Source organism: Myotis nattereri (genome assembly GCF_964212035.1).
Source record: "Myotis nattereri genome assembly, chromosome: 2".
NCBI lineage: Eukaryota > Metazoa > Chordata > Mammalia > Chiroptera > Vespertilionidae > Myotis > Myotis nattereri.
In genome coordinates, this window is record NC_138076.1 from 9,760,362 (window position 1) to 9,785,434 (window position 25,073).

At 41.2% G+C, this 25,073-nt stretch overlaps 1 protein-coding gene across 1 annotated transcript in view; it reads left to right on the top strand.

Moving 5' to 3' along the window:
* LOC308512628 (coagulation factor XI-like) overlaps positions 1 to 22,273 on the top strand; it is a gene marked incomplete at both ends in the record, with an annotated part of 328,656 nt that extends 306,383 nt beyond the window's left edge. The window contains 16 exon segments of the mRNA XM_081082238.1: positions 3,187 to 3,211; positions 3,213 to 3,347; positions 6,238 to 6,344; positions 7,230 to 7,336; positions 10,652 to 10,719; positions 10,838 to 10,947; positions 11,748 to 11,774; positions 11,777 to 11,906; positions 13,933 to 14,042; positions 14,145 to 14,313; positions 14,401 to 14,507; positions 18,027 to 18,199; positions 20,378 to 20,456; positions 20,740 to 20,776; positions 22,047 to 22,083; positions 22,085 to 22,273. Of these exon segments, the coding sequence (XP_080938364.1) occupies positions 3,187 to 3,211; positions 3,213 to 3,347; positions 6,238 to 6,344; positions 7,230 to 7,336; positions 10,652 to 10,719; positions 10,838 to 10,947; positions 11,748 to 11,774; positions 11,777 to 11,906; positions 13,933 to 14,042; positions 14,145 to 14,313; positions 14,401 to 14,507; positions 18,027 to 18,199; positions 20,378 to 20,456; positions 20,740 to 20,776; positions 22,047 to 22,083; positions 22,085 to 22,273 (1,610 nt within the window).
* Positions 22,274 to 25,073: the final 2,800 nt, after the last annotated feature.

The following is a 25,073-nucleotide window of genomic DNA, read 5'->3' on the forward strand; positions in this document are numbered from 1 at the left end:
CCTCAGCCTTCTGAGGACCTCTTGCATAATTATGACCTGCTAGTCTTAGCCTCCAGCAGGGCAGGGCCACCAGTAGCAAGAAGGCAACAGAACATGGACTTGGGTAATGGACTTCACAGGTACACATCTGGTAGGAGGGCTAACAAGGAATCCAAGGCCTGTCTCCCTTTTCACCAAGGTGTGGGAAACCGCTAGTTCAGCCGTGGGCAAACTACGGCCCGCGGGCCGGATCCAGGCCGTTTGAAATGAATAAAACTAAAAAAAAAAAAAAGACCGTATCCTTTTATGTAATGATGTTTACTTTGAATTTATATTAGTTCACACAAACACTCCATCCATGCTTTTGTTCCGGCCCTCCAGTCCAGTTTAAGAACCCATTGTGGCCCTCGAGTCAAAAAGTTTGCCCACCCCTGCTCTAGTTGGAACTTAAAGCTCCTATTTTAATTACTGTTGATCTCTAGCTCCTCACTAAACTGTGAACAACTTTGAAGGAGGCTCCCTTTCATATTACATGTCCATGGGCATTGAGTACTTGTCTAATGAATGAATACATCTTTATTCTAAAACAGAGGCTCCAAGAAATACAAGTATTAGTTCGAGGGCATGGCAAGTCCAGAACCTGGACCAAGGTTGGCATGCGTATCCCAGGTGATGGCCCATGCCATGTGTCCTCAGACTGTGAGAAGGACAAAGATGGCAGGGGCATTTGTCACCACCATTGGTCATTTTCCTTATCAACTAAGGCAGTGGTTCTCAACCAGAGACAGTGTTGGCCCCCAACCTTACCCAGGGGACATTTGACTAGAGCCATTTTTGGTTGGCTCACCTGGGTGAGGGAGTGCTACCAGCATCTAGTGGGTAAAGGCCTGTTGTTGCTAAGCATCCCAGCAGGCACAAACAGGGCCTCACAACAAAGAATTATCTGGCCCAAATACCAGCAATGCCATGGTTGAGAAACCCTGCTCTAAGGTCAGTATTAAAACCTTATAAGGAAAAGGGGGTAGTTCAGGGACAGCAAGGAAGGGATTGTAGGGTATGGAGGCTGTGCCCTTGTTCACAGTAAGACTTGATGAGAGAGAAGGAGCTCTTTCTGTGCTGGGACAGAGGGGTCTCTGGCAGCAGAATCCCTATGTGGTGTCCCCTGCCTCAGACAGAGGACTTTGGGTCACCAGGGACCATAACTTCTGACTTTCACTTGGGTCCCTGTAGACTAAATTCTGGATTCTTCCTGAGATTTTGTCTAGCAATTTGCCATTTTCATTGGGCTTCAACAACATTTTATTTCACTGGTGGGGTGTGGTATGGAACCTTTATCTTTACATAACAGTAGTCAACATGAGGATTCTAAACTGCAATGGTATTCATTGAAAAAAATTATACTTACTGTCAGTTTGAGAGGAAGGTCTACTTAATCTCAGAGAATTTCTATGCAATTAAGACTCTTATCTACTTTTATTTAAACAGAGAAAAATATTTTTGGAATCTTTATATTATTTCAATGGGTTTAGAGATTTCATTAAGTAGCTAAACCAAATTTAGGAAAATGTTATTGTTTCCCAAGGAAGTATTTCTCTCATTCAAGTCTTTTTGCTTCTCTCAATAGGTTTGGAGAGTTATCATTATAGTCTTTTAATTTGGGCTTTAGGATAGAGATGGGGTTTCATGGTTAAATAATACAAGAATATAAGGAACTTATATAATTTCACATATCAGTTTTCCATGAAAACCTACCTTGGCATAAATTTGCCATTCCACGTTGAGCTTTGTAAAAAGCAGAGCATCATAAATATGTGCTTTTTGTGTAGCTGGAATGTACTTAATTTTAAATTGGAAACTCAAGAAAGCAGCTAAGGACTCTTTATACTCAGATAGGCAATAAAATCTTAGCAACAGATCAAATAAAAATATCTGAATAACTGCCTGCCAGATAGAATGTCACAATAGTTCCTTAGCGTTTTACATAACGACCTCTTCCAAGTTTAAATACCTCTTAACTTTCTCTTCAAAGAGAATAACAACAACAAAAATGCTGGCTTATTTCTTCTCTAAAAGTCTCAAATGAGTTTATATGGGGCTAAGCTTCAAATTTACCTTTACTAACTAGTCTCTCACTGTCACCTTCAGTTTGTTCTCCCCCACCCCCCTCCCCGCCCCCCACACACACCATGTTTTTCTTTGTGTAAGAGTTCTGAAAGAGCCATCTGTAGTTCTAATCTTGGGTCATCTTTCATTCTTTATTCCCTCATTAAACTTTGTTTTAAATGGGTCTCAAAATTCTGTGACAGATTTTTGGTCAAGTTATTACCATGAAGAAGTACTGATTTTAAAAACTAGTAACTTAAAACTCTTTCTCTCTCTCTCTCTCTCTCTCTCTCTCTCTCTCTCTCTCTCTCTCTCACACACACACACACACACACACACACAACCACCACCACCACCACCAAATGGTCCACAAAACATTCTCCTTTCCTTCTGAAAATTAAACCTAAATGTCCAATAGGTAAAAATGGTTCTGAGCCCATTCTTCCATCCCTGATTAAGATGGGGGTGGCAAGAATTGGGGATAATATTAATTTAACCTTCTGGGCTTTCTGAGCAGATGTGGTGACTGACAGTTCTAGCTGCCTTCTTGTCCACTGCTTTGATGACACCCACAATAACTGTCTGTCTCATGTCACAAACAGCAAAATGGCCCAGAGGATAATCAGAGAAACTCTGAACACACAGGGGCTTTCTGGGAATTATATCGACAGATTTATATCAGAATCACCATGGAACGCTAATGATCTTGCGGGAGACTTTGTTTCAAATAAACATGGAGTTTGGACAGAGAGAAGCAAGGAGCAAAGGGAAAAGCAGGAGGCCCTTTTAGACTTGGATGGGATCCTAAAGAGCATCTTTGCTAGTAAAGATCTGAGAAATGATTCAAGTCCCCACAAAGCACCCAAGTCTCTAAGACTATCACTCATAAACACAGATCCATTGAGGCAAATGTGTTATATTGTGGTTTTCTTTTCTATCTGAGGCTGCTCATCCAAGAAACTAACATCAAGGTGTTGATTGCCCTGATTTCCAAGTTCAGGCCTATTTAGTTAAGTCAGTCTCCTTTGCTTGCCTCTGTAGATGATTGCCTAATTAGACATGGGCCTAAAATCCCAAATAACACCTGCCATGATTGCATCACAGAATGCGTGGCTGAGCTGTTCAAAGACCTGCTTTCAAGGAGGTGACATTACTACTGTTTCTACACCAAGCGCCGAGCACTGCCAAGTCATCTGCACCCTTCACCCAAGCTGTTTGCTTTTCACATTTATGGCTGAGTCATCAGCTAAAGATCCTACCAGGTGGTAGGTGTTTGCATTTCTACATAGAGAAACTAGATTTTACAGAATCACCTGCTAATAAAACTCCATCTGCCATTTAATGAAATTTAATGTTAATCAAAAAATATATTTTCCTTCAAATGAAATAAGAAATATGACATAATAATATGGTGTTCAGGTCCTAGCCAGTTTGGCTCAGTGGATAGAGTGTCAGCCTACATACCAGAGGGTCTCAGGTTTGATTCTGATCTAGGGCACGTACCTTAGTTGCAGGCTCCTTCCCTACCCAGGCCTTGGTCTGGTCTAATGCAGAGGCAATCAATTGATGTGCTTCTCTCACATCGATGTTTCCCTTTGTCTTTCCCTCTTTCTTCCACTTTCCATAAAAATCAATGGAAAAATAATAATAATAATATGGTGTTTAGGCAGATCAGGGAGAAATAGACATAACTCTCAGGATGGACTGTCCAAACTCCCTTGTGTCCTCAATACTAATGGTACGCTTCCTATTTCTCTTTACCTTTATGTGCCAGGTGTTTCTCAGCATCTAGAAGGGTTCAGGAATCTGGAGAAGGGCTACACATAATTTAATGAAGAGACTAGACATGAAATATGAATTTGGAAGGCATTTTGGGGGAGTCAGAGGAGGGCTTAGCTTCAGTAACCAAGTTCTCTCTCTCTCTGGACCCCTCGCTTTTTAATTAACACAAATTTCCCTAAGGCAAAGCAGATATACATATCAAAGGTTAAGGTTTGGTATACAGAAGGCATTGTCAGGTTGGGGGGAACTGCCCTCACCTGTCAGGCAGCAGGCAATAATAGATGCAAATCTTTAGGTTTGGGGAAATGCCTACAGCTGTTCGCTGTTTGGCCAGCTGCAGGTAATAACATGTAGATTTTCTGGTTTAGGGAAATGCTTTTCAGCTATTCCAGCAGGCAATAACATGATTCAGCCCTACTGAATATAGAAGCCCATCAAACTTTTGAGGACTTCTTGCATTTTATTATGCCCTGCTGGACTTAGCTTCCAGCATTTATGCCTGTTAATCATTTCTAATAATTTTATTAGAAAAAAAATTTTATAAGGTGATGAAAGAATGTAGTGATCCCCTGTCACCACCAATACTTTTTGACATTATATTTTATTTATCTACTAGAGGCCAGTGCACGAAATTCGTGCATGGGGGGTGGGTGTGTGTGTCTCTCAACCCAGCCAACACCCTCTCCAAACTGGGCATCCCTCTCACAATACAGGACTGCTGGCTCCCAACTTCTCGCCTGCCTGCCTGCCTGCCTGATTGCCCCCTAACCACTCCCCAGCCAGCCAGATGGATGCCTAAATGCTCCCTTGCCAGCCTGATTGCCCCTAACTGTCCTCCCCTGACAGCCTGGTCACCCCTAACTGTCCTCCCCTGCAGGCCTGGTTGCCCCTAACTGCCCTCCCCTGCTGGCCTGGTCATCCCTAACTGCCCTCCTTTGCCAGCCTGGTCACCCCCAACTGCCCTCCCTTGCCAGCCCAGTCCCCCCCCAACTGTCCTCCCCTGCTTGCCTGGTCACCCCCAACTGCTCTCCCTTGCCAGCCTGCCCCCCCCCCCAACTGCCCTCCCCTACAGGCCTGGTCCCCCTCAACTGCCCTCTCCTACAGGATTCCCCCACAACTGCCCTCTCCTGCCGGCCATCTTGTGTCCACATGGGGGCAGCCATCTTGTGTGTTGGAGTAATGGTCAATTTGCACATTACCTCTTTATTATATAGGATATTGAACATGTGTTTAACAATATGAAATAGTTTGAAAACATAATGCTTCACCCGCAACTATTTCAACATACATTATCCTACACAAAAGACATTAAAAATTTAAAAAGATTCCTTTATATCATCTGAATTGTCCCCCAAAGGTAATGTATAGTTATTAATCAAAATCTTATAAAGATTCACAAATTGTATTGGTATTTTTGTCTCTATAGTAAAATTTTAGAACATTCAATCCACCATTTTTGTTTCCACGTTGAACTAGAAAATTTTGGTGGTTTTGCTAATCTTCACCCAAGGGTATTTTTTCCATTGATCTTTAGAGACGGCGATAGACAGAGAGAGAAACATCGATATGAGAGACACACATGGACTGGTTGCCTCCCACATGAGCCCCAACCAGGCTGGGGATTGAGCCTGCAAACAAGGTACGTGTCCTGGGCAGGAATCAAGCCCAAGACCCTTCAGTCTGCAGGCCAACATTCTGTCCACTGGGCCAAACTGGTGAGGGGGACCTTGAGAATTTAATAATAAAGCTTTACTGCCATGTTAAGTGATCAACATTTGTGTGTGTTATTGCTGCATTCCCAGATAATTCCATAGCACCATGAAGATACAAAATTCACTGTTCTGGACTCTACAACAAGAGTGGGCAATCTTTTTCTTGACAAGGCAGAGAATAAATATTTTAGGCTTTATAGGTCCAGAGACAAAGTCATGGACATTATATAAGTGTGTATATATAACTGTTTAAAATGTAGCCATTAAAATCTGGAAAGCATTCTTAACTCGTGAGCTATACAAAAACAGGCAGCCGGCTGCGTGAACCTGCAGGCCATAGCTTGCCCACACCCTTTCCTGTTAGGAAGCAGTATTATTACATGTGATCTTTTAAATGAGGGGATGTTGGGCTGAAAACAACCAAACTCACAGTCTTGCTAAGAAAGTATTTCTTTTGGCATGAGATACAGTAGTTTACTTCCTTCTCTTTGACTTTCTGTATGCTGACATTACAGTGTGGTGATTGTGGGGTGTAGGTGGATGGAAGTGGAAGAGGGTGTAGAGGGGAATAAATGGTGATGGAAATAAGGGAAAAAATCCTGAGATGCATTATTTTAAAATATAAATATCCACCCAGTAATGTTATTTTTTTAAAAAACAGGATTACTTGCGTCCTAAAAGAGAACGGTATAGAAACGCTGCCGAGGATAGACATGACAGGACCCGGTTCTGGACATTCTTTCAAGCAATGCCCACACCACATACATGGTAAGATACCTTACTAGAATGAATAAATACTAGCTGTTGCCCTGGCCTGCTGGCTCAGTTGGTTGGAGTGTCAACCCTACACCAAAAGGTTGTGGGTTTGATTACTGGTCAGGGCACATATGGGAGGCAACCAATCAATGTGCCTCTGTCACATCGATATTTCTCTCTCTCTCCCTTCCTCCCTGTCTAAAGTAAAAAAAGACACAAAACATGCAAGTTTTTAAATAAATAAATACATACCTACATATATACGAGTTATTGTGATGTATATGTATGGTCATATGATCTTATGGCTATAAAAGAAAACCATGACATATGGAAATAAAGTCTCCTAATGAAGTTCTTTCTCTTTCGAGTCAAAGTTAGCATGCAGGCATGTCTGCCCCTTAGCCCCACCACAGCTTACCAAAATGTATCTCATAGGACCTATCTCATGACATCAGTACTCACCATTCATTTCCCCCTCCTTCGCAGCTTAAAATGTTATAGGAAAGTCCTTATTAAACATATGAATTCAAAACAAAGGCAGCAAGTGTTGAGATGTCACTTGTCTTAATAGTGATATAGATACTTGAATAGTTTCATTAGTAAATCAGCCAATCGCTGGTGTTAAGGAAACAAGTGAGGCTGGGTCAGCAAATTGCAGAAAGAATTTACAAGTGTAGTATCGTGTCCCTGTAAGAAGGACATCAGCATTCTTTTTCTGTTTCCACACGAGAGTAGGAATGAAGTAGATTAAAATAAAAACAATGTCTGAGGAAAGTGGGTGAGCGAGTTGCAAGGGTAAGTCAGGAGGGACAGTTGCCACAGGAAAAAGTCTCCAAGTGGCCCCAGAGTGTGAACAATAAGCATATTTTCTGCTTTTATTTCCAACCTGTGACACAGAAGTTGATGAGGGCCTGGACATGGAGGGTGTGAACTATGATAGCTCTGTCACCAAGGATGCGGAGGAGAGCCAGGGCAGATGCACAGATGATGTCCAATGTCACTTTGTCCCCTAGGTAATGGGCAGATTCCAAGCCCAGACCACCAGTGAGTGAGCCCATAGACATGACATTATCTGACGGGGGGCAAAAGGGGGATTCCTTAAAATTAGTTTCATCCATTAGATGCCAACATTTCTTTTTAACCCATGAAATATTTCTATGATAAATATTTATAGTTTTCTTCATGCAAAGTCCCACCTTTTTAAACTGGCAATTTTGAAACAGTTAAAATTGGCCTGACTATTCCATTCCCAGCCTAAAGGAGGCTATAGTCTGACCCCATATTTAAAACAAAGCAGGAGAAACTAAGATGGCGGCATAGGTAAACACCGAAATTGCTGCCTCCTACAACAACTTCAAAAATACAACAAAAAGACAAAACGGACATCACCCAGAACTACTGGAAGGCTGGCTGAGTGGAAATTCTACAACTAGAAGGAAAGAGAAAAGCACACTGAGGGTCAGGAGCTGCGGAAGTAAAGTGCAAAGGTACGGAGGCTCGAGCGCGCACGGAAAGGGGCTGGTACCTGAGGAAGCGGCTGTCTTTTTGAATCGGGAGGGAGTCACAAGCTCCTGACTGCTCTGAACTCCAGTTCTGGGAAGTCTCTGGGGACCCAGGACTCATACGGGGAGAAACTGGACTGTCTGGCAGCGGGCAGAACTCGGAACCCAAGGGCGGCTTTCCCTCAGAGGTGCTTGCAGCAATTAAATTACCGGGACACTGAGACCCGCGCGGCCCCTTAGGGCAGGGCTGAGGACCACCCATAGCTGCTTTCTCCGCCCTTTGATTCCCTGAGACCCCGCCCCACCCAGGCTGAGGCAAAGGCTTTTGCATATGAATGCCCTGGCCCTTTGCAACCTGAAAATTACCTAACAAATTGCAGCTGAGACAGACAGACCCAGAACTTCCAAGAGAAGGCCCAAGGCCCCACAGCAGCTTGCATTGCTTCACAGCTGGGCCTCATCAGGGCACCTCCAAACTCCAAAAAAGGAAGGGGAATCTGCAGTTCTCTTCATAGCTCCTGCTGGGTAACCTCAGGCAGAGGCTAAATTAGCACCTCCTTAGATCCAAGAGCCAGTGTACCCAGTTGTCAGAGGGGGACCATCCAGATTACAACTCCTCAGATCCATAAGGGACACACTCAGGGGGCAGACTCAGTGAGCACCAAAGCCCCACTGAAGCGAGTCTTGCCCCAGAAGGGCATCTTCAGCACAGAAGTTCTCCCACTGCAGACACAGCTGATTCTCACTGCCAATTGGCCTGGAGGTCAATTCCTCCCAGTGATCCTACAACAATCAAGGCATAACTACAACAAGACTGTGCACAAAGCCCACAAGGGGGTGCACCAAGAGTGTCCACCTCAGATAACTGGGGAGGCTGAGCCACTGGGCCCTACAGGACACCTAGCACACAAAACCACTCTACCAACACAGGGAAGCATAAAAAATGCGAAGACAAAGAAACAGGTCACAAATGACAGAAATGGAGGAAAGCAAACGACTGGATATAGAGTTCAAAACCACGTTTATAAGGTTTTTCAAGAATTTTATGGAAACCGCCGATAAATTTAGTGAGACCCTGGAGGATATGAAAAAAGACCAACTAGAAATTAAGCATACACTGACTGAAATAAAGACTAATATACAGAGATCCAACAGCAGACAAGAGGATCCCAAGAATCAAGTCAAAGATTTGAAATACAAAGAAACAAAAAATACCCAACCAAAAAAGAAAAAAGATTCCAAAAATATGAAGATAGTGTAAGGAGCCTCTGGGACAACTTCAAGTGTACCAACATCAGAATTATAGGGGTACCAGAAGAAGAGAGAGGGCAAGATATTGAAAACCTATTTGAAGAAATAATGACAGAAAACTTCCCCTACCTGGTGAAAGAAATAGACTTACAAGTCCAGGAAGCGCAGAGAACCCCAAACAAAAGGAATCCAAAGAGGACCACACCAAGACACGTCATAATTAAAATGCAAAGAGCAAAAGACAAAGAGAGAATCTTAAAAGCAGCAAGAGAAAGACAGTCAGTTACCTACAAGGGAGTACCCATATGATTGTGAGCTGATTTCTCAACAGAAACCATGCAGGCCAGAAGGGAGTGGCAAGAAATATTCAAAGTGATGAATAGCAAGAACCTACAACCAAGATTACTTTATCCAGCAAAGCTATCATTCAGAATAGAAGGTCAGATAAAGAGCTTCACAGATAAGAAAAAGCTAAAGGAGTTCATCACCACCAAACCAGCATTATATGAAATGCTAAAAGGTATTCTTTAAGAAGAGGAAGAAGAAAAAGGAACTCTTACCATTTGCCACAGCATCAATGGAACTGGAGAGCGGATAAATACCACATGATCTCACTCATTTGTGGAATATAATGAACAACATAAACTGATGAACAAGGACTGATCCAGAGACGGAGAGGCATTGATTGGACTGTCGGGCCTTGGAGGGAAGGTAGGGGAGGGTGGGGGTAAGGGGGAAAGATCAACCAAAGGACTTATATGCAAGCATATAGGACTAACCAATGGACATGAACAACGGGGGGGCGGGGAGGGGGTAAGGGCATGAGCCGGGGGGTGGGGGGATAGGGGGTAATGTGGGGATAGGACACATATGTGATATCTTAATCAATAAAAAATATATTTAAAAGAAAGCAAAACTGCTTGTAGTTCTCCAAATAACAGTTTCCTACCGAAGACAAAATACCCAAAGCCCATGTGGAATGTGTTAACCCGCCTCTTACTGGATTTTGAAATAGTTTAGGGATAAATCTATTACATTAAAATGTAAAATAATTTGATCTCTAATGATTAATCTGTGTTCTCTTTTTTAAAAAAAGGTAGGAGAAATATGACTTTTATATTTAGAAATAAGTTGAGATGTTCTAGATTTGTATAATCAACTATAACTATATAAAATCCAATGGAAATGGGGAAATAAGTTCAAATGACTAGCATTTGGATTTTACCTTTCTGCTCTCTCCATTCACAAAAATCAGAATAGTGGAAAGCAAACAAAGTATCAAAGATTTATTTCAAAAACAATGACAAAACAAAACAACCCCTCCCAAATTAATCATTAAGTGTTCATGTTTAATATTTAAGTGTTTTTGTCTTTAGCTTACCTGAAACTACATCTTCTTACATATTTTACATCCAAGACTTAACACAGTGTGAATAAGCAAGGAAATTGGGAGTTGCTAGGCATTACAAAAAAGAGATGTCATTAATTCCTACATCCCCTTATCGCCTCACCCCTCTCTCACGTTGTCATTTTACTGATGAAAAATCACGTTGGCAAAATTCACAGAACCACCAGGTCTTGGCAGAGTGGGGACGCCACCCAGCTGTCCAGCCTGCAGAACAGTGCTTTTCAGAGTAATTCCTTCGCTGAAGGGCTCAGGCAGTCTCCAAGTGGGAACGCCTCATCATCTGATGGTTTTCTTACTTGCATTTGGAAGAATAAAATATTTTCCCATTTTTGTTTTATTTTCAGTAACATCTGCCTTTTGAAGAATACCCAAACAGGGACACCAACCAGAATAATGAAGCTCAGTGAAGTGGTGTCTAGATTTTCACTGAAATCCTGTGTACTTTCTCACCTGGCTAAACTATGATTTTTTTTAAAGAGGTAACTGAACCATTGAATAAGAGTTGCAGGGGATTGTCAAGGGTGGGAGGAAAAAGGAGACATATGTAATACCCTTTGTAATACTTCAAGCAGTAAAACTAAAAAAATAAAACAAAACAACAACAACAAAAGAGTTGCGGATGGTAGGTCTGATGGGCACCCATTTTATGTTCACCGATGAAATGGACCAATGGCATGTTGTCTTCTTCATGTGAAAAATTTTATTATGTCCTATATAATTAGAGTTTATATTTGAATTTAAGCTTATAAGATAATCACTTTGGTGTTCCTAATATAAAATTTTTTGAAAGATTTTGAGACAAATGAACTTTAAAAAATTATTATTAAGACGTTATTTCTTTAGAGTGATCTTAGGTTCACAGCAAAATTGAGGGTAAGGTGTAGAAGTTTCTCTACCCCCCCCCCCATACCCACTCCCCATTATCAACATCTCCCACCAGAGCAGTGCATTTGTTACAATTGATCAACCTGCATTGGCACATCATAATCACGCAAAGTCCATAGTTTACATTATGATTCGTTCTTGGGGCTGTACATTCGGTGGGCTTGAACAAGTGTATAAGGACATGCCTCCTTCATTATAGTGTCATACAGAGCATTTTACTGCCCTAAAACTCTTCTGTGTTCCACCTATTCATTTCTTCCTCATATCCCAGCAAACTATTTTATATGGAATTTACAAATACTATGACTGAGATTTTACAGATTCTACTGGTGAATTGATTCCCTAAATATGGTTTCTTCTGCTATACAGCTTGTATTCGGGACATTTTCCCCAGTACAGGTTTGCAGACAGTAACATCGACAGTGTCATGGCTCCCGATGCCTTTGGCTGTCTCAGCATTTGTATTCACCATCCCAGTTGTTTGTTTCTTACCTTCTTTTCTCAAGAAGCACCAAAGGAATCTGAAAGGTAAGGAGTTATGAGTAAGACTCATGTGTTACCTTTTAAAAACAACTGATCAAAATGCACCATTAAAAATTCTGAACAACTACAAATCTAGTCAAAATATCTGGAAAGGTAGATAAAACTTGCATAGAATTCCTCACCCCTCTCCCTTTCTGTTCCCTAGCTACTGCCCACAAACCCAGTACTACCAAGGATCCTTGGCTTTCTTTAGCTTAGGGAGGTCTCTATCTTTGGCAAAGGGAGAGCTGCCTAGTTCTGAATGGAAAGAAGAATATAAGGATGGCCACTCAGAGGCACCTTAGTCCAGTGCCTGGTTTAAGATCATTGAGCCTGGAGCAAAAAGACCTGGAAATATCAGTGAAATGTCAAATCCAAAGTGGAGAGAGGTGGAAATGATGGCCTATATCAATGGGAGTGGGGATGGGGGTGTAGGGAGGGTTGAGAACATTCCCCGTACTGAGGGATATTAACATGGGAAGCCATAATGAAGTGTGGGAAATTTCTTTGATCCTTAAAGGAACCCTTGCTGAGGTCTTGCCCCTCATTGACAAGATTCACTAAAAAAAATAACCTTAAGATGAAATCTGTTTCAAAATCTGGAATGTATGTATTATCTACATTAGAATTCTCAGGGCCCTTAACATTCGTTTGACTCGGCTGCTCATTTTGGGGGAGAGTGCTCCCCAGAGCACTCCAGCTAAGGGAAGCACTAGAGTTCCTGGTCCATCAAGCAAGCTGGTTTTCCATCAAGTGAGGCTGTAATTTCAGAAGTGCTTGTTCTATCACATGAAAATATATCTGTGACTTTCACTGACTTAACAAACTTAATACAGTTTATTTGGTGGCTACTATATACCAGGCACTGTTCTCGACACTAAGGAACTAAATAGATAAAAACAAACAAACAAACAAAAACCCCTCCCTATTGGGACCAGAGTGGAAATGATAGGGAAGTAATCAGATTGGGGTATATTGTCAAAGAAAACGTCAGTGATAGCTTCAAGATTTGGGCCCACAGAATTGAAAGGATGGAGATGCCAATGACTGAGATGTGGAAGATGTTTCCAGGATCTGATTTAAAGAGACGAGAGATATCTATTAGATGCTCAATGAGAAATGTTGAATTGGAATTAGAAAGGGAATTCTGAGATTAAGAAGATACGTTTACACTCTAGATCTGCGTTTGGGTGACACCAGCAAACAGCTGGTAGAGAAGAAAGGAGGTTCAAAGAGCAAGTCTTGGAACATAATAAGTTTCAAAATTTAGAAAGATACCTTTGCAGTGTGTTATTTTGTGTAATCACTGGTCCTTTTAAAATTTTATTTATAAAATTCCCAATCAATACCTATGAGAGAAATAACACATTTGACCCTCAAAACAGGGTGTCAGAGAATTATGGGTGCTACAAGCCAAGACTTGGCTGTTTACATTTAAATTAATTAAGATGAAATAAAACTAAGTGCGTATTCATTTTCTTAGCTGTACCAGCGACATTTTCAGTGGTCAATAGTCATAGGTGGTTAGTGACTATTGTATTGGGTGGCATCAATGAAGAAAATGCTATTGGACAGCACTGCTCTGGACTGTGATTTTGTGCTAATTAGGAAAAGTTACTCCTTTCAGGAAGGTGCTGCTTAGATGTGAAGCCGGCGGTGGGTTCCACTCTTCCCTGTCTAAGCTGTCAGCAGCTCAGGGCGGCAGATTCCTAGGTAGCATGAAAATTCTTGCATCTTTGAGATAGGCAGGGAGCATTGAAGGAAAAGAAAGAAAGAAGGAAGATGCTAGGAACACTGACAAGAGAACAAGCTCAAACATTTTTTATGGAGGCAGGTGGTTCTGTTTTGGAAACTCATCTCCAACCTATGGCTCCTGAGGTCTGACTCAGTGATTTATGAAGAGTACTTTCAAAACAGGAAATGTTCTCGATTAAATGTCAACATGAATTGACTTACCTATGTGCTGTGAAAATGTTATTTTTCTTTAATAAGTTTTATATGATTCATGTATATTTCCCTTTTTTACCGTTAGAAATCTTTGTCTCCTTAAAACATCTAAAAGCAGGTTACCAAGTACACGCACTAAAAAGAACGAAGCTATTTCTGGTTTCAGTCCACAAAGCTGCAGGTACAGCATCCCAGGTAAACAATGAAAACACTTCCTTCTGGTTGAGATCACTTTTTTTCTGAGGAGACTGATGGGAGCTAAGGTTGTGTGTCTCTGATGTGTGATTTGCTGTCCAGTGTTCTGCCACACTCCATTTTACCATGACACTGATTTCTTGGGAGAAGAACTGGATGCTATTGATGTAAAAGGACATAGAGCCTGCCAGAGAATGTGTACCGACACCATCTGCTGCCAATTTTTTTTTTTTACCTATTTTCCACTTCAAGAATCTGACCATGGAGGGAAGTAAGACACAAGCAGGTACCATCATTGCTCCATCCCATCTCTTCAAGAGGAGCATCACGTTTATACCATTTTGTGTCCAACCTGCAGGGGTAAATGTTACTTAAAAGTTTCTTCAAATAGATCTCCAACTAAAATACTTCATAGGACAGGAGGCATCTCTGGATATACATTAAGGTTATGTAAGATTGGTAATGGTGAGTTTCACATCACTTGAAAAAAATACATCTGAAGGAGCTATTCTATACTTACTATATCATGACAAAGAGAGTCAATAATAGTCGCAGGGGGATTAAAATTAGTAAGAAAAACACCAATTTACAATGACCTGTTATTTTCACTTCTATCACCCATGCTGACCATGTTTGAACCGTAAACAATGGGCCTTGACTAACTTGCATTGCCTAGTAGTAATTGGATATGTGTTTTAATTTGCTGCATTTATGCAACTGGTATTTCATGGTGAGACTTGTAATAGGCCAACACTTTCATGTCTGATTTTTTGTTATTGAGGCCAATTATCTTTCTTATTATCCTTTTTAATTGAAATATCAGCCAGCATCTTGGTTAATCAAATTATTCATTTTCTTTCCATTGGCCATTACTTGATCTTTAATTGAAACATAAACATTCATCACATGTTTGAAAAATTAGGAATCTATTCAAGAAATGCTCAAGTAGCTCCCTTTCAGGGGCTTTCATTATTTCAGGTTCTGCATACTTAAGAATACTCACAAATATTACTGGAAAAACATTAATTTGTCATAGGGAGTGGAAACAAAAGAATTGTCTAGATTAAACAAGACTTATAACATAAAAATTAGAGTAAAAATCTGATCAGCAGTGTTTCCAGCCCAGTGGCCAATTCTGAGAATAGTAGCAAGAAATGGTTTGTAGGCAAACAGAATTATCTAAGCCAGTGATTGTCAGCCTTTTCCATCTCATGGCACACATAAATGAATTACTAAAATTCTGCCCCACACCAAAAAAAATAAATAAATAAAAATATTTTTTTTTGCTGATTTGACAAAAAATAAGTACAATTTTGATTCATTCACAACGGGTGTTGTTGTGTTGACTGTTATCATTTTTTTTTATAATCTAAGGAAAAAGAGATCAGTACCTCTGACTAAATAGTCAGCTCTTGCATGTTTTAAAAGTTCTTGCAGCACATTAATTAAAAATTGCTAACCTAAAAGATAAAATCGCCAACAGGAAAAAGTGTAACACACACACTCCTTAAAATACCATCGCACCCTATTATACCTTTAGGATTTATTGATTTACATAAAATCACATGATTTAAGGCTTTCGTTATTTAATGTCCAGGGGCTCTGATGGGAATCTTTGGATGGCTCCTTCTTCTTTACAGTCAGTCAAGGCAGTTATATCTCATACATCCCTGTTTTCCTCACAATAAGTTTACCAAAGACAAGAAGGAGTATTTATAGGTCTGTTATCTTAGTTTAACCAAGAATTAAAAGGGACATAGCAAATTTTGTTGTTAGTGAAGTCGACATAATTTATAAAATAAGAACCAGCACTTATGCCTTAAATTGTAGAATCCATTCTGCACCCTCCTTCCTTCATTATGTTCTTCTCTGTTGACAATATGAACTCTATTCTGTAAAGGTTACAGAATGTATCAGGTGTAATTGATAGCTAAAGCAGAAAATGTAAGATAAGGGAAAATAAAACTTTATGTCTTTTTAATGGACCTTCTGAATGAAGTGGCACAAGATAATTAGATTTTGCTGCACTCTATTAGATGAAATAGTATCCTAATATGAATGGAAATGTCTAATCGAGATATTTATTATGTCTTGTAGTGTCATTGATCTATAATACAACTAAACTTTCTGAAGATACAGAAAAATTGCCATCCAAGGAAATATTTCTTAACACGAAATATAATGCTAGACACAGAATCGAGATCTGCATTTAAAAAACAACAACAATCAGATGACCCATACACCCACTGAGACAAAAAGCACTGCTCTAGAAAAATGTTGTTTATGAGGTCCTCACTCCCATTCTATGTAGGTTATTGGAGCAGATTTTCCCAAGCCTCCAACCAGGAGGGGAGGGTCTGGTGTTTGGCATCTCAGGATGTAGAAATAGAATGGACTCTCCTGCTTGAGGCATCCAAGACAGGAAAGAAACACAGGGGGTAACTCTGAATCAAAGTCCCTGAAAGGTATCAAGAGTTGCATCAGAGATCCCCAAACTGTCAACAAGGCCAAAGGGCAGAAGCAGCTCACAAACAGAAAAGCATCCCAGGTTGGAATAGGAGTGATGGACCAAAGGTCAGCCCAAGGGGGAGAGAATGGGCGGGAACTGGACATACTGAGTGGGGGCTGCTCAACTTTTTATTATAGCAGTAGTTCTCAAACTTTGGCAGAGCTGATTAAAAGTCAGATTACTGGGTTCCACCACTAGAAATTCTGATCACTGGGTCTGAGTTGGGGCTCAAGAAATTGCATTTCTAACAAATTCCCAGGTGATGTTATTGATCTGGGAGGGACACGTGACAAACAACTGATTAATTTAAAACAACAACCAGGGCCCACTTGGCATGGCTCAGTGGTTCATGAGCATTGATCTATGAACCAGAAGGCCAGGGTTTGATTGGGATGTGGGCTCCATCCACAGTAAGGTGCATGTAGGAGGCATTCAGTCAATGATTCTCTCTCATCACTGATGTTTCTATCTCTCTCTCTCCCTCTCCTTTCCTCTATCCTATATAATAAAAGGCCAGCCACCATAAGCATAACGACTGGAATGACCAGAGACCTGAACCACCACAGCCACTCCCGGGCTGGCCCCGCCCCCAAACAAGCAGTTAGGGGCAATCAGGCAGTCAGGCAGAGTGGTTAGGGGTGATCAGGTAGGCAGACAAGTGGTTACAGGCAATCAGGTAGTCAGGCCAGCATTTAGGGGCAATCAGGTATGCAGATGACACCTCGCCCTGCCCCCAATCAAGTATTTAGGGGCAGGCAGACAGAGTGGTTAGGGGTGATCAGGCAGGCAGACAGCAGTTAGGGGTGATCAGTAGGCAGGCCAGCAGTTAGGGGAGATCAGGTAGGCAGAGAGCCCCTTTCCAGGCTGAGCACGCCCCCAAGCAAAGAAAGAGGGAGGCCCAGGCTAGCCAAGCCATCGCACCCCTTGCCTGTTGCCTGCAAAGGGAGGCCACCGGTAGCAGGGGGGAAGCAGCATTGCACAGATGGCAAGCAGTGGCAGCAGTGGGGTTGGGGCCAGCTGCCTGCAGCCCAGGGAAGGAAAGTCCTGATAGGCCCTGATCTCAGGCCAGGCCTAGGGACCCTACCCAAGGGGTCCCAGATTGTAAGAAGGAGCAGGCTGGGTTGAGGGACCCCCTCTTCCCCCCGAGTGCATGAATTTTCATGCACTGGGCCTCTAGTGAAATCAATAAAAATATATTTTAAAAAACAACAACAATTGGGGATATCATTTGAGGGAGGATAAGATTGCCTTGTAGTAGCAGATGATGGATTCCTTAGGGGCTTATAATGACCAGGTGACTTATTCATTTTTTTATGTGCATGTTTTACTTTGCCAACTTGATGATAACATTTCTTCAGTGTCATGGTAAATGACTGGATAGAGGGAAAGTTTCTTCCCTTTGTGCCTGAAGGACCATAACTACTGATAGAAAATGAAGATTTAGGAAGCTACTCATTGCAATCCTTCTGTTGTAGAATGCACAACCAAAATCAAGGTCAGCATTTCTGGAGGGACCGAGTCTACTCACGGTGAGTGGCCCTGGCAGGTAACTCTGCACATCTCCGCACCCACCCAGAGACACCTGTGTGGAGGCTCCATCACTGGGCCCCAGTGGATATTAACAGCTGCTCATTGTTTCAAGGAGTCAGTACTGTTACTGTGTTCACCGGTTCACCATGCTCACACATATATGAAATCTACCACTAATATTTCAGCACATTTTTTAAAAATGTAAACTATTCTACTTGCTAACTTAATTTTCTATCTTTAGTGGGGAAAAAAGCGAAAAGGAAGAGCCACTCATGGTCTCCCAGCATCAGAATAGATGTAGAAACAAAGTTGTTTGTGTACTATCCCACTTTCCCATTTAAATATACACACTTCCCCAGAGAAGTTTTTATTATTTCTCATAAGAGCTCATCATCTCTGTGTATGGCCCTGGGCACTGAGTCCAGAACTAAACTCAAAGAAAACACTCTCTCTCTCTTTCTCTCCCCCCCTTCTCTCTCTCTCTCTCTCTCTCTCTCTCTCTCTCTCTCTCTCTCTCTTTCTCTCTCTCTCTCTCCCCTTCCCTCTGGCTCACTGTGTGTGTGTGTGCGCACGCGTGTGTGTGTGTGTGTGTTCCCAGATACAGAAGAAGAGTTTCTCATGCATCCTCAGATTGGGTTCCCTACTTAGGTCACTGTCAGTATTGGCCAAATGTAAAAAGCTCTGTTGAGAGCGTATGTGTATCCCAGGGACCTTTAGTTGGCCACTATCCTCTTTGCATTTCAGGATCCTCTGAGTTGTTTACAAACATGATTTGGGGATTTTTTTGTTTTATAAATATACAGATTATACTCACATAATCTGTACAGATAGCTCAAAGATACATTTGAGGACAATCATCTTCTTTACCTTTTACATATGGGAAATGGGGTGAATTTCTCAGGGTCACAGCTAGTCAATAGCAGGATTGAGGCTAAAACTCAGAACGCTTTGTGGTGTGTGTGTGTGTGTGTGTGTGTGTGTGTGTGTGAGGATAAAAAGAGAATTCATTCACTTTTCATGTTTAAAATAAGTAATTGCCACCCAGGGCCCTCTAGATCAGTGATGGCGAACCTTTTGAGCTCGGCGTGTCAGCATTCTGAAAAACCCTAACTTAACTCTGGTGCTGTGTCACATCTAGAAATTTTTTGATATTTGCAACCATAGTAAAACAAAGACTTATATTTTTGATATTTATTTTATATATTTAAATGCCATTTAACCAAGAAAAATCAATAAAAAAAAATGAGTTCTTAACACAAAGTATAATGACACTCTGTTTTTTTGTAAAATAGAGCCTAAATTGTGCAGAAGTGTAAGTGGAGTTTTTTAAGCATTGTTTTATGAAGTTATTGTAAGTAGAAGAAAGCCACATAGACTTGTATAATCTAAATATATCAAAGGAGAAACTTAACTCATTGTTCAAGAGAAGTTACCTTGTGAGAAAAGTTAAAGTACTTTTTTCCTATTTATAGTTCTAGTGGCAACCTGGAAGTTACATATTTCTCCAAAGATTATGTTGACCAGAATATCAAATCAGAATGTAAACATGAACTCTTACGTATATTTAAAATTGTGTAGAAATATCCAAACATGATTTTTTTGTAGTACTTATTTAAGAAATTGAGTTAGATTATCATGTCGGGAGAATGCAATGCAACTTTATGCTAATAAAATGTAATTTAACTGCCCACATATTGTTGAATACTCAACAATAAGGAAAGCTTTTCATCTGACTAAAGTTTAATGCTTTGATATTTTTCATTTTGTTTTGTTTTCCCAGGTACTAATTTTAATTTTTATTGGGAGAGAGCAGTGTAAATCTTACTTAGTGTTTGCAAAGCTAGTCTTTCCTCCTGTTAAGACTGCAGGCTGACACTCATTCCCAATTATTGAATCTTATTCAGGGGTTTGGGTAAAATGATATGCTTTCTGCAGGCTTCTTCAGATGCACAAAATGGCATAATTTTAATAACATTGGGATATCGAGGATGGTTTATAGCTTCCTTTTAGGACAGAAGGATTGCAGGTCAGAGCAATAAAGCAACTTCCAGGGCACAGTCCAGTTGGTGTGCTGGATGGTGGGGGAGGCCATGGCTTGTCTCTCTTCCTTCATCCTGGACTGTGCAAACATGAAGGGTGGAAGATTATGACAATAAGTGAAAATGAATGGATTAAATAAAGAAGATACTAAATCATGCAAACAGAAGGCAAAGCCTCCTGGGAAAGAAGGTATCTTTTTCGTCTATAAACATAACTAAATTTTATGTTTTAAAATTTAGTTTTTCAATGACCCATATGCCTACCTTCCAAAGCAGATAGAGATGTAATATATACTGATTTCTGGGGGACTGGATGGGGACACAGAGAAATAAGAGGTAAAAAAAATGTTTCTCTCCATGCCCCATTTTACAAGTAAAAACCACCATTTAATCATAACCTTTTCTGCTATATCACATCTTCCAGCTAAAATGAAAGTAAAATAGTAACAGTATGTACTACAGAAAGCATGTTGAAAAAGAGGGAAAGACAAAACCCCCCAAGTGAGGAGGATACAACATCTGTTTGACTGGGAATTTTAAATACGACATTTGTTTTAGAGACAAATTATTTTTAATAAAGTTCAATGTGAAACCTAGCTCTTTTCTGTAAATGTTCTAGCCTGTTATCCAATTATTTTCTGTGGCAAGTTATTTCAGTTAGATCCTTAAGTAATTCCTTAACTTAATAATATTAACAAAATAGTACAAAAGTGATAATAATGTCTCCCTTACACTTTGTTTGGGACTCTCTGTGTTTGTGTGACTTTTTTCTTCCCCACCTCAGATAAGTTTTCTGATATTATTTCTTCAAATAGGTTTTCTAAGTCTTGTTCCACTTTCTGTTGTTCTGGCACCCCTATTATTCATATGTTTTTTCGTTTCTTGTTGTCCCATAGCTCCCTTAGGCTCTCCTCCTGTCTTTTAATTTTTTTCTCCAATTGCTGTTCAGTTTGGGTGTGTTTTGTTTCCCTGTCTTCTAATTCGCTAATTCGGTCCTCTGCCTCTCCTAGTCTACTGTTGAAACTTTCAATGGTGTTTTTTATTACAGCTATATCACTCTTCATTTCTTCTTGGTTCTTACATAATTTATTGATTTTTTCATCTGTTTCTTCTTGCTTCTTGCATAAGTTGTTGATTTTTTCCTCCATCTGGTTTATGTTCTCTAGGACCCTTAATCTGAATTCTTTTTCTGTCATGCTGCATGCCTCGGTTTCACTTAGCTGCTTTTCTGGTGAGTCCTCCTTTTCTTTCCTTTGGGGGTTTCTTTGATCTCACCGACATATCTAGATATGGAATCATTCAGTGGCTGCTCCCTGGGTGGCAGTGGCTCCTCAGGCTGCGGTTGCTTCTTGGGCAGTTGTAGTATCAGCTGCTCCTCAGTTGGCAGCAGCTCCTGTGGTGGGTGCTGTTCACTGCTGTGGTGGCTCCTCTGGCTGGCGGGGTTGAGGCTTCATGGACAGCTGCTGTTCCTCAGACAGAGGGTGTGGTGATCAGGAGGCTGCTGTTCCTTAGATGGGGGCGAGCTAAGAAAACTGAATCTCTTGACCTCACACAGCAATGTGGTGGTTGCCAGAGGGAAGGGGGCTGGGTTTGGGGGATGGAGGGGACCTAATATATGGTGACAGAAGATGATTTGACTTTGGGTGGTGGGCACACAGTGCAATGCACTGATCTTGTAACATGGAAACACACACCTAAAACCTATGTGATCTTGTTGACCAATGTTAATACAAAATAAATTAATTTTTGAAAAAATAAGTCTCTTGCCAATGAGCAGGGAACCAGGTGTATTTATTGGCTTTGCACTGGAGTTTATTAAAGGGCCATGGAAGAATTTGAGGTGAAATCACTCTGAGCCAAATACGTTTTTAATGAGAAGCACCTGAGCTGATCTGTATCCCTTTCCTCTTCTCCCCTTGTCCTAAGGAGAACCGGGGACCCCCTGTCCTGTAAACACAACGAGGGCCTGGTATCTGGTGGGCATCACAAGTTGGGGTGATGGCTGTGCTGAAAAGGAGCAACCAGGCATCTACACCAATGTGGTCAAGTATGTGGACTGGATTTTGGAGAAAACTCAGCAGCCCCAGAGTCCCCAGATGGCATTTGGCTCCCTGCAGGGGCCAAGCAGATCACTCCCTGGGAGACAGTCTTGATTTCGCTGGAGGAGGCACTGTGCCCCCATTGTCCTCCACAGGTTACAACACCGAGACAGTAACGGATTGAATGGGCTTGGTATTTGTAAGAAGACACCCAAAGAAAAAAGCCATTTTCAAAATCCCCATCCATGACAATCACACAGCCTCTTGCTTTTGGATCATTCTGTTGATGAGCCAAAGAAACACCCTCAGATGCTATTTTTGAAGATTAAAATATGGCCAGAAGAACTAGGGGAGAATCAAGTGGCCAAAAGGTGATGCAGAAAAGTGAAGAGAAACTGTCAGAAAGAGATATGCTCAACCAAAAATGGGAACCAGAGAAAATGGGGACAAGGACAATCACCCCAATGTGCAAGAATCAATACTCTATATATGGGAACACATACTCTATATATGGGAACACAGTAAAGAAAGAACTTGACTCAATGGCATGTTTTCAGAATAGTCAGGACTTCTTGTTATTTCAATTTTTTTCTGAATTTGTTTGGGTAGACACAAACTTCTCATGGCTATGAATGTGACTCCAGAATTTCTGTGTGAGAAAGGGTTAGAGGCAGCATGTCCCTTGGAAGTGGTACCTTAGGGGACAAATATGGTCTTGTCCAGACCCACTTCTCTTTCCATCCTCTGGCTTCCACATTGTCCTCTGATGTCACTTTGTCACTTGCTTTTCCTCATCCTGCACCAGCCAGGGGCAGAACTTGCCTTTCCCTGTCCTGTGTGGGAGAATTTTCAGCATTCCAGTCAGCAGCATCCCCAAGTTCATTTAGAGAATTTACCCACTGGATTGATGCTCAAGTAGCAGTTAACAGTGGTCATGATTGTAACAATGGTTTTCCTCCAGCAAGCCTTTCCATGGCATGTCTTTGAGGCCACCCAGTTTCCCTAGGGAGGGCACGGGGCCAGGAAGAGGTGGTAGCCTGTGGACTCCAGCCGGCTCTCCCATCACCCCCTCATGTTGTGTGCATGCATGAGTGAACATTTTTGGGTAAACATTCCTGCTTTTCCAGGGCCATTCAACAAGTTAAAGATTAACTCTTCAGAGCAATTCTCTCTTTTTCAAAAATATATTTTTAATGATTTCAGAGAGTAAAGGAGAGTGATAGAGAGATAGAAACATCAATAATGAGAGAGAATCATTGATTGGCTGCCCTGAATCCCCCACACTGGGGATCAAGCCTGAAACCTGGGCATGTGCCCTGACCAGGAATCAAACCATGACCTCCTGGTTCATAGGTCGATGCTAAACCACTGAGCTATGCTGGCCGGATGCAGAGGAATTCTTTAATTAGGAACATGCCTCTGTGTGTGTGTGTGTGTGTGTGTGTGTGTGTGAGAGAGAGAGAGAGAGAGAGAGAGAGAGAGAGAGAGAGAGGGGTGCTGGAGGCTAAAACCAACAAGTAGTTAGCATATCAATGTGATATTCAGCAGGACTGAAAATCAGCATAATATTGCCCTACTGTTGGCCAAATGGCTCAAGGCAATCCCCTAACCTGATAATCCTTTTACTGTTTACCAAACTTTACCTTTGATATGCCTGTTTGCATTCCTGAAGGGCAAATATGTATTCAAGTGAATCAAAGCAAATGGGACCCAGGAGTCAGAGAGTCTCTCCACTAGAGACAAAGGTTTTCCACCTGGCCCCCCATGCCTTCTAAATTCATATTTCTTGTCTAGTGCATCCATTTGTTCAAGGCCCTTTTTCCAGATCCTGAATCCTTGCTGCAAAAGGTTGCAGCATTCTGGCGCCCAACGTGGGGCATTTGGAGAAGAAGATTCGCCAGAGTGAAAAACAAAGAAACAAGGCGATTCACCGGAAAGGTGGGAGGTTCGCTGAAAAGGTAGAGAAATTCACTGTGCACAAAGCCTGTGCCAGCTTCAGAGTCACGAATGGTAAAGTGGGTGGAAACATCTTTTATTTCAGCCAGGCTATAATGGGGAAAAATTAGAGTAAAAGGCAAAAACATCATTGTAAATTTTTAGCTTGTATGCTCAAGGATAAAGGTATTAAAATGTCAAAAGGTATCTCTTAAATCAGGCTCAAGGAAAATGAGTGCACTTGTCATCTTTAACTATGTGGGCTCTTGTTTGAACTGCATTATGCCCAATTTGTATTGGTGATCAAAAGTGTAATATCTAAGGCCCCAGATCCTCTGCCTCTAGTGTGGAAAGGCTCGACAGGTAGAGAAAATGGGGCTAACAGTCATTTTACAAAAGGACTCTTTAATTCTTTGTCTGAAAATTACCATATGATGCCTTGGGACAGGCAGATTTTAGCAAAAATAACTTTAGATGTCAGGCAATGCTATGGAGAGAAAGATCCATGAAAATAACTCTGATTTATTAAGTCTTGTCTATGTGTTATGGGCGCTTATCTGTTAATTGTTGTTTTATCTGTCTTTGTTGTTTGTTTTAATTTGTTTATTGTTAGTCTATTAAGCATGCCTTTAATTTAACTTAATTTAATAGAAAAGAAACAGTACATGGAAAGGCCATTACTGAATTTCCCCAAAGCAAACAGGATGTGGGGTGGGGAGAAAGAGTATGAGCAGTACACATGCCAATAACGCAGGTTCTAAGAAAATTCCCTAGACAAAGGGAAGTAACTGAAAAAGGCCCCAGCCCATTAATTACTAGGTCCTTTGGTGATCCTGTAAAATGGACACCCACTCCCGAAGTGTTATTAAAAGTCTTATTTTTGCCATGTTTTTATTTCCCAGTCTGTCATTTGAAATTTGAATAGATGAGGCATTTCTCACAATTTTGGGAGGCATCTGGGATTTCTGTACCCATGAAG